The 13102-nt window shown below is 39.9% G+C and overlaps 1 protein-coding gene across 8 annotated transcripts in view; it reads right to left on the reverse strand.

The window, feature by feature from the left end:
- The window catches only part of LOC119774240 (C-Jun-amino-terminal kinase-interacting protein 4-like), a 53334-nt gene that overhangs the window by 7058 nt on the left and 33174 nt on the right, over positions 1–13102 (reverse strand). For 4 of the 8 annotated variants that reach the window (XM_038271665.1, XM_038271663.1, XM_038271668.1 and 1 more), the window contains 11 exons: positions 11855–12248; positions 10941–11034; positions 10703–10827; positions 10196–10253; positions 6816–6968; positions 6681–6738; positions 6473–6603; positions 4960–5016; positions 4842–4845; positions 1933–2114; positions 36–165 (listed from right to left, as the gene is read on the reverse strand). In XM_038271665.1, the coding sequence (XP_038127593.1) occupies positions 36–165; positions 1933–2114; positions 4842–4845; positions 4960–5016; positions 6473–6603; positions 6681–6738; positions 6816–6968; positions 10196–10253; positions 10703–10827; positions 10941–11034; positions 11855–12248 (1386 nt within the window). Of the gene's footprint in view, positions 1–35; positions 166–1932; positions 2115–4841; positions 4846–4958; positions 5017–6472; positions 6604–6680; positions 6739–6815; positions 6969–10195; positions 10254–10702; positions 10828–10940; positions 11035–11854; positions 12249–13102 lie in introns of all 8 variants that reach the window. The other 4 variants (XM_038271666.1, XM_038271670.1, XM_038271671.1 and 1 more) reach the window with 2 other exon arrangements.

Raw genomic sequence — 13102 nt, forward strand, 5'->3', positions numbered from 1 at the left:
AAACACAATAGAAACATTAGCAGTCATCTTCTTACTTTGTATTTCTTGGGGAGGCTCCAGCCGTACGCCTGCACTCTGCCGTCCTCCTTCTGGACGTGAGCCTTGACCTGTTTGTACTGAGCCCTCTTCTGTTCTCGCCTTGACACTGAACTCTCAGGCGGCGGTCTGTGGGACAGAACAACAGCTCACTCAGTGCCTTATTTAGGAGCTTCACCAAACAGAGGGTAAACCTTTTTTCTCCCTCACTGTTGCTCTAATTCACTTCGTTGTATCCTGCGCATGTTAAATAAAAAACAAGGTCAAGAAAACTGCAGCCTTTTAATAAGAAAAATTTTGGCAGAGGAAAAGCAACCACACAAATATACACTATATTGCCAAAAGTATTTGCTCACCTGCCTTGACTCACATATGAGCTTAAGTGACATCCCGTTCCTAATCCATAGGGTTCAATATGACGTCGGTCCACCCTTTGCAGCTAGAACAGCTTCAACTCTTCTGGGAAGGCTGTCCACAAGGTTTAGGAGTGTGTTTATGGGAATTTTTGACCATTCTTCCAGAAGCGCATTTGTGAGGTCGCACACTGATGTTGGACGAGAAGGCCTGGCTCTCAGTCTCCGCTCTAATTCATCCCAAAGGTGTTCTATCGGGTTGAGGTCAGGACTCTGTGCAGGCCAGTCAAGTTCATCCACACCAGACTCTGTCATCCATGTCTTTATGGACCTTGCTTTGTGCACTGGTGCACAGTCATGTTGGAAGAGGAAGGGGCCAGCTCCAAACTGTTCCCACAAAGTTGGGAGCATGGAATTGTCCAAAATGTCTTGGTATGCTGAAGCATTCAGAGTTCCTTTCACTGGAACTAAGGGGCCAAGCCCAGCTCCTGAAAAACAACCCCACACCATAATCCCCCCTCCACCAAACTTTACACTTGGCACAATGCAGTCAGACAAGTACCGTTCTCCTGGCAACCGCCAAACCCAGACCCGTCCATCAGATTGCCAGATGGAGAAGCGCGATTCGTCACTCCAGAGAACGCGTCTCCACTGCTCTAGAGTCCAGTGGCGGCGTGCTTTACACCACCGCATCCGACGCTTTGCATTGCACTTGGTGATGTATGGCTTGGATGCAGCTGCTCGACCATGGAAACCCATTCCATGAAGCTCTCTGCGCACTGTTCTTGAGCTAATCTGAAGGCCACATGAAGTTTGGAGGTCTGTAGTGATTGACTCTGCAGAAAGTTGGCGACCTCTTCGCACTATGCGCGTCAGCATCCGCTGACCCCGCTCCGTCAGTTTACGTGGCCTACCACTTCGTGGCTGAGTTGCTGTCGTTCCCAAACACTTCCATTTTCTTATAATACAGCTGACAGTTGACTGTGGAATATTTAGGAGCGAGGAAATTTCACGACTGGATTTGTTGCACAGGTGGCATCCTATCACAGTTCCACGCTGGAATTCACTGAGCTCCTGAGAGCGACCCATTCTTTCACAAATGTTTGTAAAAACAGTCTGCATGCCTAGGTGCTTGAATTTATACACCTGTGGCCATGGAAGTGATTGGAACACCTGATTCCAATAATTTGGATGGGTGAGCAAATACTTTTGGCAATATAGTGTATGTTTCACTGCTTTCTGCTTCTGTTCATTTTGCTTTTGCAAAGGACATCCTGTGACAACAGCCCAAAAACCAGCAGATACAGCTTAATGATTAATGTTTTTAACATTTCTACATCTAATTTCCAATCAATAATAAATTAACACTAAATATATGCAACATCATCCTCAAATATTCAAACAAAAGAAGGCTTTAAGGAGCATTAAGGAGCTACTAGCTCTAGAAGCATTAGTTTTCTTTCTGTGTGTTTCCTACTGTAGCCAAAGTAACTCTAGGAGGACTAACATCTCAGTTTAAATTCATCTCTTTAGACAAACTTACTCCTCATTGAGGAAATCAAAGGCTTTGCTCTTGTCACCCGGCAGCTGCTGCAAGGCGCTGCTCTTCTTCTTGACGGATGGCTGAATCTGCGAGGTGGGTGCGTTGTACTTGACGTTCACCGGGGCGTCCCCCGCCGGCTTCTTTCCCGCTCCGCCCGACGAGCTAAACAAACGGCTGAAACTGGAGTTGTAAGGGCAGGGAAGTGGGGAAAAGAGAAAAGGAAAAAGAGAGAAGGAGGGGACCACACAGAGACAAACGTATAGCAGGGTGGACACAAGCAGTAGCTCCAGCAGTACGATGGGGTGAAAATGAAACCATGCCAGTACACCATGCTAGCTGTTATTAACCATCTGCCATGTCAGCAGGAAAACCCCCAATTATTACGCCTTGACTTTATGATTCTGTCTTTTAGGTAGAAAAGGTTTTGGAGCACCTGTCCTTCCAGAAAGCTAGAGAGCAGAGAGAGTGGGTTAATAAAAGGCAAACACTAGGAAGTTAGTAAACGACACAGAGCAGAACAGGCCTGACCAGAAAACGCTCCGATGTAGAGATGCAACCAAAGGCTAATCAGAAATAGACCATTTTCGGCTTCACCTGAGAAATAAACACTAGGAGGTTGCCATGGTAACACTATTTGGTGTGACAGGTGTTCAGTATCAGTAAGTTGGTTCATTAGGGGGGACATGTTATAAGGAAACTTAGGCTACCCTCACACAGCAGCTTTTGATACTGAATTCTGATTTTATTTCTTAAATCCGAGATCATTGGTACAAAATCTAATTGTGTGTGTAAATATGATAGAAACTGACATTATTATTAAAGTTACGATTGAATGATCTAGAGATCTGTAATCCATTGGTTTTCTTCTTCTTAGTTAAAAAGGTTAATAAGATAAAAATAAAACTATGTAGAATGCTTTTCTATTCAGTGTTTTGGGTTGGGAAGTAACAATGCAGTTTGCAGTTTTATTAAGTTTAACTCTCTCTTACTGTAAGTTTTAAGTTGGGATCGAATGATCTGTTTTCGACTGCTAATGCCTCATCTAGCCTGTGTTCGGAACGTGTGGCTCTCGTTCGTCCATTGCACAGGGCAAAGTCGATAGAAATAAAGATGAATGGGGCTCATTAGTCACGTTTCCATGACCAGCAAATTGCACAAGCTGCAAAATAAAATTGCTAAATGGAAAAAACTTGAATTTAACAAAAAAAAAAAAACATGTTTATCGATAAAGTGTTTTTACGCTTCTATGAGGGGGGGGTTCAGTCGTATCCAAATTCTTTTATTTCGCAAAATTGCAATGGAAACGCGAAGAAGAAGAAGTAGTGGGAGGGTGATAGCCACCCCTAGACCAGTGGCTGAAATATGGATATATCTAACGTTTACATTCACTGCTGCCATGTTGTTTTTAAAGTTATTGTGTGGAAAAACATATTCACGTGCAGTTTTAATCATATTAGTAACTCGATGGAAATACGTTACTGTGAAACCTTCTTTTGAAATTAGCAGAATATCAACATAGCTTTGCACACATTTATGATGGAAGCGTTGGACGGAAAACAAAAGCCTTTTAGCTTTGATCAACACTTCTGTGTTTTTGTGGGGGAAAAAAATGAGAGCAGATGGGCAAAAAGATGAAATCAGGTTCACCTTGGCCTGTTTCACTCGGGCTGTGAGAGCGAGAGCAAAGCTTTAGCAGATAACAGAAGGAATGAGCTTTTTCAGCTTTGATTCATTTTCTGCCACAAACATACTGGGTTTAAAATATGTTAGCAGCTTTGAGGAAGTCTCAGATTATAGGTAAGGACATTTCAAGCAGAAACTGCTCTTTTGTTTGTGATAACCTTATTAATCATTTATATAAGATGCTAAAGTCGGTTTGAAACTAAAGTCCTGTTTTACCACAACTGTTAACGGTCCTCCAATCATAACAAGATAAAAAGTGTTTATATATATCTCAATATATATATAAATATATATATCTCAATATATATATATATATATATATATATATATATATATATATATATATATATATATATATATATCTCAATATATATATATATATATATATATATATATATTTATATATATATTGAGATATATATATTTATATATATATTGAGATATATATATTTATATATATATTGAGATATATATATATATATATATATCTCAATAAATGAAAATAATAATGCTGTGCTTATATCTGAAGGTTTAACTGAAATTCTGATGAGTTTATTTCTATTACGATGGGCTACTGTATAAAACCTTGAACTTAATGCTATTCTGACATTTTGAATTGGAAAAAGCTTCCTGGATGGGAAGCGAAATATCTTCAAACTTGGAAACAAAGTCCAGTGGATTGTTTTTAATATTTCTATTATATGAGCGACTGATTTTGATTCTACTTTTAATAATTAGGATGAAACTGGACTGTATTTGATTTTACTAGATCTTACTCCGATATGATTTGGGTTGCAATAGAACTGAATCAAATTTGGACCTAATTCTGATTAGTGCATCTCTACTCAGTTTTACAGCACCCTAAATACAGTACATATTAATATTTTTAATATGCTTAGTTTCTTTGATAACCTGCAATACTCTGTGGTATCATTTGGATTAGCAAACATAAGATAAGTCTTCTACTCCCACTAATTGAACAAAGCTGCTTCCAACACACCTCCTGCACAGAGACATCACAACATCAGGCAGAGTTTGAAGGGACACAGAAACAGGGTAGAGACAGTACATTTGTCAGCTGTTGTCCCAAATAACATCCATCTTCAAACCAAACCAAGCTCTTTCCCTAGACAACTGAACAAATGAGAGCTGTGATTTGCTCTACTTTGTTGAGAGTTTTGTTGTTAGAATTTAAAAAAACTCATACACTTGCCAAGATTTACCTACATCCTGGGGTAAAAAAACAAACACCCAGAGAAAATACAAAAGAACGATCAAAAGGCTTTTAAATGACAAAGCATGAGACAACTGAGGATCTCTAGTGAAAAGAAAGGAGGAGCTTACAACTGCCAGAGGCTGGATTTCTTCTTCTCTGGAAGAGCAGGATTCTCCTTAGAAGCACTGAAAGAAAACAAAGAATAAACCCAAAGCTGTTTATATAACAAATAAAGTGCCTGACTTTTTACATCAAGTCTCTGCTGCCCTACTGGGAACCCCCTTCATCTTCTTTCTACACAGTGCCTGGAGAAAGTACATCTAACACTTTAACTCATCCACATTATTCATACTGTAACCAAAAACCTTTTTGTTAGGATTCAAAGGAATAGACTGAAACTACAGTTAAGCACAGATTTCAGAGGATATTTGTGATCAAATTTTTTTAAAGGGAAAAATCTTAAACAGTGTCAGAAAGAGCAATTTTGACAGGAGGCCATAAAAAGTCCTGCCTGAACAAATATTTTATCTTTAAGATTAAAAATAATTTTTTTCCTTCTGTCAGCATGCTCTGTCCAGAACTCCTCAAGTGTAAAAGTTTTAGTTTCAATTAATTTTGTAAAAAATCTTCTTTAAGGATCCTTTTCTTATCTGATTATTAATCAAAAAAATAATCAACAGATTCATCAATTTGCAAAATAAATGCTGGTTGCAGCGTATTCGGGGTTTACACAGGAACGAGTAACTTTTATTTTATGCTTTTTAATGCTCTTAGAAATAACTTTAATGACATTAACAAGTACTCATGATTCTCATAAACACGGCAAAATCTTTTGTCATCTTTACCCTCGACAGGCTGTAGCCATGTCCGGAATTACTCGTTTTCCAGACAGTTTTGTGGAAATTTACTATTTCCCATTCTCTAGCTTTTTCTCCGCCTTGAGCTTCTTTCCCGAACAGACAGCTTTACGATCAACCGGAAGCAGTTTCACGTAAATATATCGCAATATATCTGACGAAACTGTTTTTATAAACTTTTTTTCTTTTTTGAATAAGGCATTTTAAATGGCACGATAATCCCATTTAATGAGTTTTAATGCCAGTTAAGGCCTTAATTTAAAAAAATAATCATTTAATGACTTTAAATGATTTTTAATGACCTGCAAAAACCCTGGTATAACTAATGAGCTCCTTCAGCAAAAACAGGGAAATGTTGATATATTGTTGATATGTTAATTGGATGACAAATGGAGGATAGATTGGTGCAATAAATGAGGAAACCTTTATAAAAATAAGCAGAACATTTAGAAGAATATAAGAATCTCTGGTTGACCCGTACTAATGAAATATTTGTAGCTTTGTCTGCAACAAATCTAACGAATCAGCTTAAAACAGCAAACATATCAAATTTTGTAAATATTTCTTCTTTTTCTTCATGTTTCCACTTTTTCTTCTGCACACCATTATGATGTAACTGAACTCTGGGGTTGTAGCATCAACAAGACTAAAACGATTTTATGTGCCTACAAGTAAAAAAAAAAAAAAAATCTACCTCTTTTATTGTTCCTATGATGCAAATTGGAACTCCTTAGAACCAAATCTCAGGTAATCAACCTGTTCTCAGGCCTTTCGGTTCTCTTACCGGATCATCTCGGTCCATCTCACAGCTTCCTGCAGCTCCATCAGCCTCTCCTTGTACTGGTTCCTCTCCATCAGGACTCTCGCCATCTCCACTCTGGTGAAGCGTTTCCTCTGGGCTGTGGGCACATCGCTCTGCAGGAACCCAGTACGTAGATGTGAGGCAGAAACAGAAGCACATTAAAACATCGGTTTTGTTTGCAGATCCTTACATCGTCCTCGTTTTCGGGCTTAATCTTCTGTTTGGCCTCCTCTAGCTGGGCTTTAACTCTGCAAAAGATGAAGCCGTCAGTGCTGATTATATAACCATTGCTCAGAAATCTGTAAAAACTATCAGGACGACATACTTCTTCAGCTCCTCTTCTAAGTCTTTGTTCTTCTCCTCCAGTTTGGTCTTGGCCTGGGTTACAGCCTCCAGCTCTCCTCGCAGAACCTCCTTCTCACAGGTCACTTCATCCAGCTGAGCAATCAGATCGTTCTTCACTACATTCAGAGCGTTTCTGTAAACATTTAAAAATGAGGTTTGCATTACACAGAACATGAGTCTCAGTGACAGAACTATGCGCACACAAAGTCCCTAGATGAACAGGCTGTCATTATTAGCAGCTGACAGTTTGATCAGGGTTCTTTTTCTGGCTTTATTGAGGGGAAGGAAGAATTAAACTATCAGCCATGTGGGGGTTCTGATGCCCCAGGAGGTCAACGTGGAAACCAGTCAGTATGTGACCAACAGGTTAACGATTCAGGCGTCTCATATTGACTCTATGAAGGTAAAACATTAAGGTGTTTAAAGAGGACTTTGATCTCAGCTGCTTATTGGGGAAACACCTCCAGATTTTTCCCTTTTACTGTAAAAGATCCTGGTCTTAATGAGGGGCGGGCTTATGTGTAGAGCAACAATGATCGGTGGAACGTTTCTTGCTTTTCGTGACCTGAGAATGACTTAAAGAAGCTCAACAAGCTGATGAAGAATTATTCATAAGGTGAAGAACATCAGGGAGACCAGTGAGCATCCTCTTAATCAGACTGTTAAACAATAAAGTGTCTTCAGTCAGAGGTTCCTCCAGACCACAGAAGATCTTTCCTGTCTTCAGCTACCACACACCTACAAAGTGTTGAAAGAAAACCTTTGAGTTGATACAACATTTAATTTCTCCTACAATCTACTCTGTCCCTGCTTGTAGGCGGTTTTACAGTTGTGTCTCCAGTCCAGTTTGTTGTCCAGATAAACACCAAGGTATTTATACTCCTCAACCTCCACTTCTTCTCCTTTAATGTTAACAGGATTCAACCAGTTCTGGTTCTGAAATCAATCATCTCCCTTGATTGGTTGACATTCAGGATCAGATGATTGTTTCCACACCACAAAGCAGCTCCCCAGCGCTTTGTATTTAGCTTCTTGTCCATCTTTGATGCACCCGATGACTGCGTATTTCTGCAGATGATGGGACGGAAGTCAAAGGTTTACAGAGTAAAAATAAATGTTGAGAGTACCGTCCCCTGTGGGGCTCCTTTGTTGCTGACTACTTCACTAGACCGCTAATGCTTCAGTCTATAGGCCAGAACACACCGGTTGCATCTCCTATCTGATTTTTTTTTCCATGTCACACTGACTGTGTATAGAGAGGCTCCGACTAGGCAGGATAGGCAGATCTGTGCAAATTATTTTCACTTCTGTCTCTGTGCTATACACAAATTAAAACAATTTCCCAAATCTGAATGGACAGATTATGAAACGTTACTAAAGAAATTATCGCATTATACAAAGCAAAGCCCCACTTAACAAATCTGTGCAGAATCTCAAAACAGAACAGAAAGAGAGTGTTCATATATTAAAAACATAATGAGATTTATGTCTAAAGAAAAGAAAAACGGCAATAAACACTGTGGGACGGTTTATATCCTGAATGAGTCAAGAGTTAATTCTCAGAGAGAGATCTGGAAAGTCAAGCGACATTTTTCCTTCTTTTTTACATAAAGATGTTAGATACGCTGAACTTACCCGTTCTGTCTGCCCCTCATTCAAGTTATTTTTTTCCAAGGAGATTGATAAACGGTGCTTTCTGTCCCTCGTTTTTGCTTGCCTGAAAGAGGATCACTACTTTATTCATTTTTTGTCCTACTCTCATCTCTTTTCATGGGTAAACTATTATGTTTTTTAATGTTTCATTGATTTTACACAAGTCTGTCCTGCTTGCTATGTATTCTCTGTGCAACTCCAAAACTGACTCTTTTCCCGTGCGATTAACAGATTTTGTTTTGTATTTTTCCCCAAAGTGGATGTGTTTTGCTTTGTAACCACGTCTCTCTTCCTCTCAGACCCATGAAAGCACCATTGAGTTCTCCATAGTCCGAATAAAATGTACCCGAGTTCTGTTTCAGTCGGACTTACGTAGTCCCCTTGTGTAAAATTGTGTCGGGTGTGATCATTCCTATTGACTTTCAATGAGCGCTACCGTGCTTCCCATGGACGGGGCCGCAGCTACCGTCACCAGGTCGGGTCGCTCCCTCCCCCGCTGGCCCCCTCCTCCCATCCACTGGAGTTCCCGAAGCAGCACCGGAGCTGACGGCTCGGTTCTGCTGCTTTTAGTCGACCAAAATCCCGGACGATTTTGAAATTCACTCCGGACATTTTTTTAGGTATGAAAAGTAGGACATGACAAAAGGAGTACATCTGGACACCCTACCATATCAATAATTTGATGTTTGAGTGAGTGAGTGCTTGTTGCTATGATGCGTCTTTGCTCAGCAGCTTTTCTCGTTGTAAACCAGGGTTCACAGAACAGAAAATATGCCATTTTTAGCCCAATCCATGTTACACACCCTATTCAGAGACCTTAAGGATCAGCACCAGACACCCTATAGAATCATTCTATGACCCCTTTAAGGAAGATCCATAAGGATCCTGCACAGCATCATGACCTCACACTGCCAGGAAAACTGTTAGAAGAGGGACTAAGAGAGAGGTTTTCACATCCAACATCTTCGTCTGACCTATTAAATGTGACGTTTTTCACTTAACAGTGTGAAACAATACTGTAGGCCATGTTACAAAGCATACCACAAAAGAGTGTATCCCAGATCATATAAACACCCAGAGCCCACAAACACTGGTGTTTATTATGCATCAGATGGGCCCTCTCATCACTTCAAGGTATTGATGGTGAAAACATGCAGGGTTGGTCTATTATCAGGATCATTCACTAAACGTTCAACAGAAAATCGTATTTGGAAATCAATGGTTTTGATTAAATTATGAATAGATTATTGCTAATAGCTTATCTATTATATAGCTTTTGTATTTTGAATGATGTGTGAGATACACACACACACAAAAAAAGGCTGCATGTATGGGGAGAAGATCGATGCTTTCACAACTTGCTGAGAGGCCACAGTGCAGCTACCACCCCGCTGTGGAGGCCTATGGACCCCTCATGTTTAACAAAATCAGGCTCAGCTTTTACCTAACAGGCTGGTCTTGCACTAAAAAAAGAAAACACCACCCCACTCCCCAGGACACAAACTAAGAAATCTATTAACACATCAATGAATTGGGCAAAAACAGTAAAACAGTGGAAAAATTGTGAAGGGCAGCAGAGAGAGCGCTTCTTTAAGAGCACACTGGTAGTTTCACTTCTTTAATAAGTGGAAATGCTTCTGCCGCCCTCGTAAAGTTAATACTTTCCTCTTGCAAGAGATCACAAAGTAAAGTGTGGTTATTACTAACTTGGTCTCCAGCAGCTGGGTGTTCTCATGGATGAGATGTTCAACCTCCCGACCCATACCTGAAAATAAACATCCAGGCAACACGTTCAGTATTATGTTTTTTGGTGGAGTTATCATCTACCAGCTCTATTCCTCTGTTTGCCAATGCCAACACCACACAAATGTTCAGTCTTACCTAAAAGGTTGCAGACTGAAAGTCAGTCATAAAAAGGAGGATAAGAAAAATTTATTTAAATTACATCTCTTTTGAAAATTTATATTCTAGGTAATCACAATCCTAAACACTAAAACACCCCAAATAAAAACAAACAGCATCGCTATAGGCAGCTACAACCAGGAGGACAAAACAGACTCTTTGGACACAGTGAAGTGGACATGGAGGAAATCCTGATACACACCAGAGAACTCATCTGTGACGATGGTTACGCCCGCAAGCCAGAGCAGAAGAAAACTCAGAGAGTTTGTAAAAACAGAAGTTGAAACATCCTGGTAGAGTAAGATGTTTTACCAAGTAGGTCGGCTCCTTCGTCCACGTCGCCTATCGTGTCGTTCCCTGCAGAGGCCAGCTCGTCAAACAAAGAGTCGTTGTTTCGGCCGAAGGCTGGATTCTCTATGCCGCCTATAGTTGGTGTGCTGTTCAAACAGTTAACACAAAAGAAAATGTTTCAGTTTTACGATGATCTTTAACCACCGCCTATGTTTCCTCATACAGGATAAGAAGCTGCAGCGCCAAACAGGTCCTGTACCTTGTTCCTCTGCCGCCATCAAAGTCCATATCCAGCTCAGGAGTCGAATCTATGATGGCCTGAAGCTCAGACTTCTCCAAATTCTCCTCTCCATCTGCCAAAAACAAACAGAACGGTCCAGGCTTTCAGAGGATTTAAGATGCAATTTAGTTTGTGTCTCCCTTCCAGCTTTCAAATATTTTAACAATAGATTATATGAAAATAAATAGTGTGAGGAAATCGAAATTCCTTAGTAAACAAGTGTTTTAAGTGAAATAAGAAAAAATATATATTAACTGCACATTTAACATGCATTGCAAAAACTAATGCTTAGAAAAGAGATCTGGAGAGAAAACAAATTACAGCCAGACATTTTCTTCATGCAAATAATTTTATGCTTTCTAGGGCTGCAATTAATGATTATTTTCTGTCGATTGTTTTTTTCGATTAATAATTAGATAGCCAAAGGTTTCTTAAAGAAGATTATTATATATATATATATATATATATATATATATATATATATATATATATATATATATATATATATATATATATATATATATATATATATATTTTTTTTTTTTTTTTTTTTACAATTTTGGTATAATTACTGCTGTTAAAGAGTTGCTCTATCAGCTAAAGGCATGTTTTACAGTCTCTACACTCCAGTTAATGATTAATTGTTTCAGCCCTAATATTTCCTGTAGAGATTTGGATTATTCTTCCAGTAAATGGCATCTTTTAGTGTCTGAAACACTAAATTAGGATTCAGATTAACCTGCTTGCTTCAGTGCTAAACATGTTGAGTCAGGAGGACTAAATGCACAAAAAAGCTGAACTTTTCAGATTTTAGCTTGCAAAAGAATGCTAACATTTTTCTAATAGTGTATTAGTTTGTGCCGGTCTGTTGCATCAGATGCTGAACTGATCACCTTCACTTTTCACTGGTGCAGACTCCTGGTTGTCCTCTCCAAGCTGACTCGTCTGTTCCCCCCGTCGTCTTTCTGCGTTCTCTCCATTTTCAGACTTCTCACTTTTTCGGTCCAGGTTCTTGTTGAATTCTTCAGAACCATCCTGCTTCTTTTCAGGATCAGTTTTAGCAACAGAAGCAGCTGTAGACGGCGGCGTAGAGGAGGACAGTGCATGTTCACCATTGGCTTCTTCATGGGGGGATGGGACGGAGCCACCATGAGTGGAAGGTGGGTTATTGGCTTTGGAGGATCCGTCGTTTAAGGTGAACACAGGTGAACCAGTTTTGGAGATCTTTCCCTGGTTGGCTGGTGTGCTGGGCTTGGAGTTTCCATGGTTAGCGTGGGCCAGTTCATCCTGGCAGGGAAGGTGAGGAGGGTGGGTTAGAAGACACTAATATAATTTCTGTGCATTTCTAGAAACAAAAGTGAAGCATTTTAGAACTTTAAAAGGAAAGCAAAAAACACACATGCAGGAGAGCAATCAGGTGTTCAGAAACAAGGCTCAACATCTTTTGGATTTTACATAAATCACCAGACTGGAGAACTTTACCCAGCATGCCATCACATAGCCTGGGTGCCATTCCGAACTTAGTCCCGCCCACAAGGTTTGAGATCCGGAAGTTTGGTCTGTCATTGCTCCATAGCAGCGCGAGTATGATCGCCCACTCTCTGGCGATCCAATCAAATTGTCAGGGCGGGCTTTATACGATGATGGACAGTTGATCAACAGTAACGTAATCAATCACGTGACCAAAGCGCGCATGGGTGACAATAACAATGGCTGCCGCTGGAGAGTTGAGGTGTGTAGATTCTGAAATTAGGTCTGTTCTAGAAGATATCGACAGCAAATTAATTTTAAAAGGGGAACAGAGAAACGCGATCAAGTCTCATCTTCTTATTATAGGCGTGAAACTGCACGCTTTGATTTTTGTGGACAACAACTATGCCTCGCTTATCATACGTCACGCACTCCGTTGCTCTTATTGGTTGTAGGTCTATCCAATTGAGTGCAGAGGCATTTTTTTTCCTGGTTCGTTCAAAACACGCCCCATAATCACAGCTCTATGGAGCAGTATCAGACTCATATTCTGACTAGAATTGAGTAGGACTATGTCAGGCTAGCCATCACAGGCCTGGAAAAACTGGGAAAATAAGGATAATGCCAGAAATTGAACTAAGTCAATCTGGTATTTTGGAACAAAGGTTTAA

This window comes from Cyprinodon tularosa, unplaced genomic scaffold (assembly GCF_016077235.1).
Source record: "Cyprinodon tularosa strain WSP-4 unplaced genomic scaffold, ASM1607723v1 ctg803, whole genome shotgun sequence".
Lineage (NCBI taxonomy): Eukaryota > Metazoa > Chordata > Actinopteri > Cyprinodontiformes > Cyprinodontidae > Cyprinodon > Cyprinodon tularosa.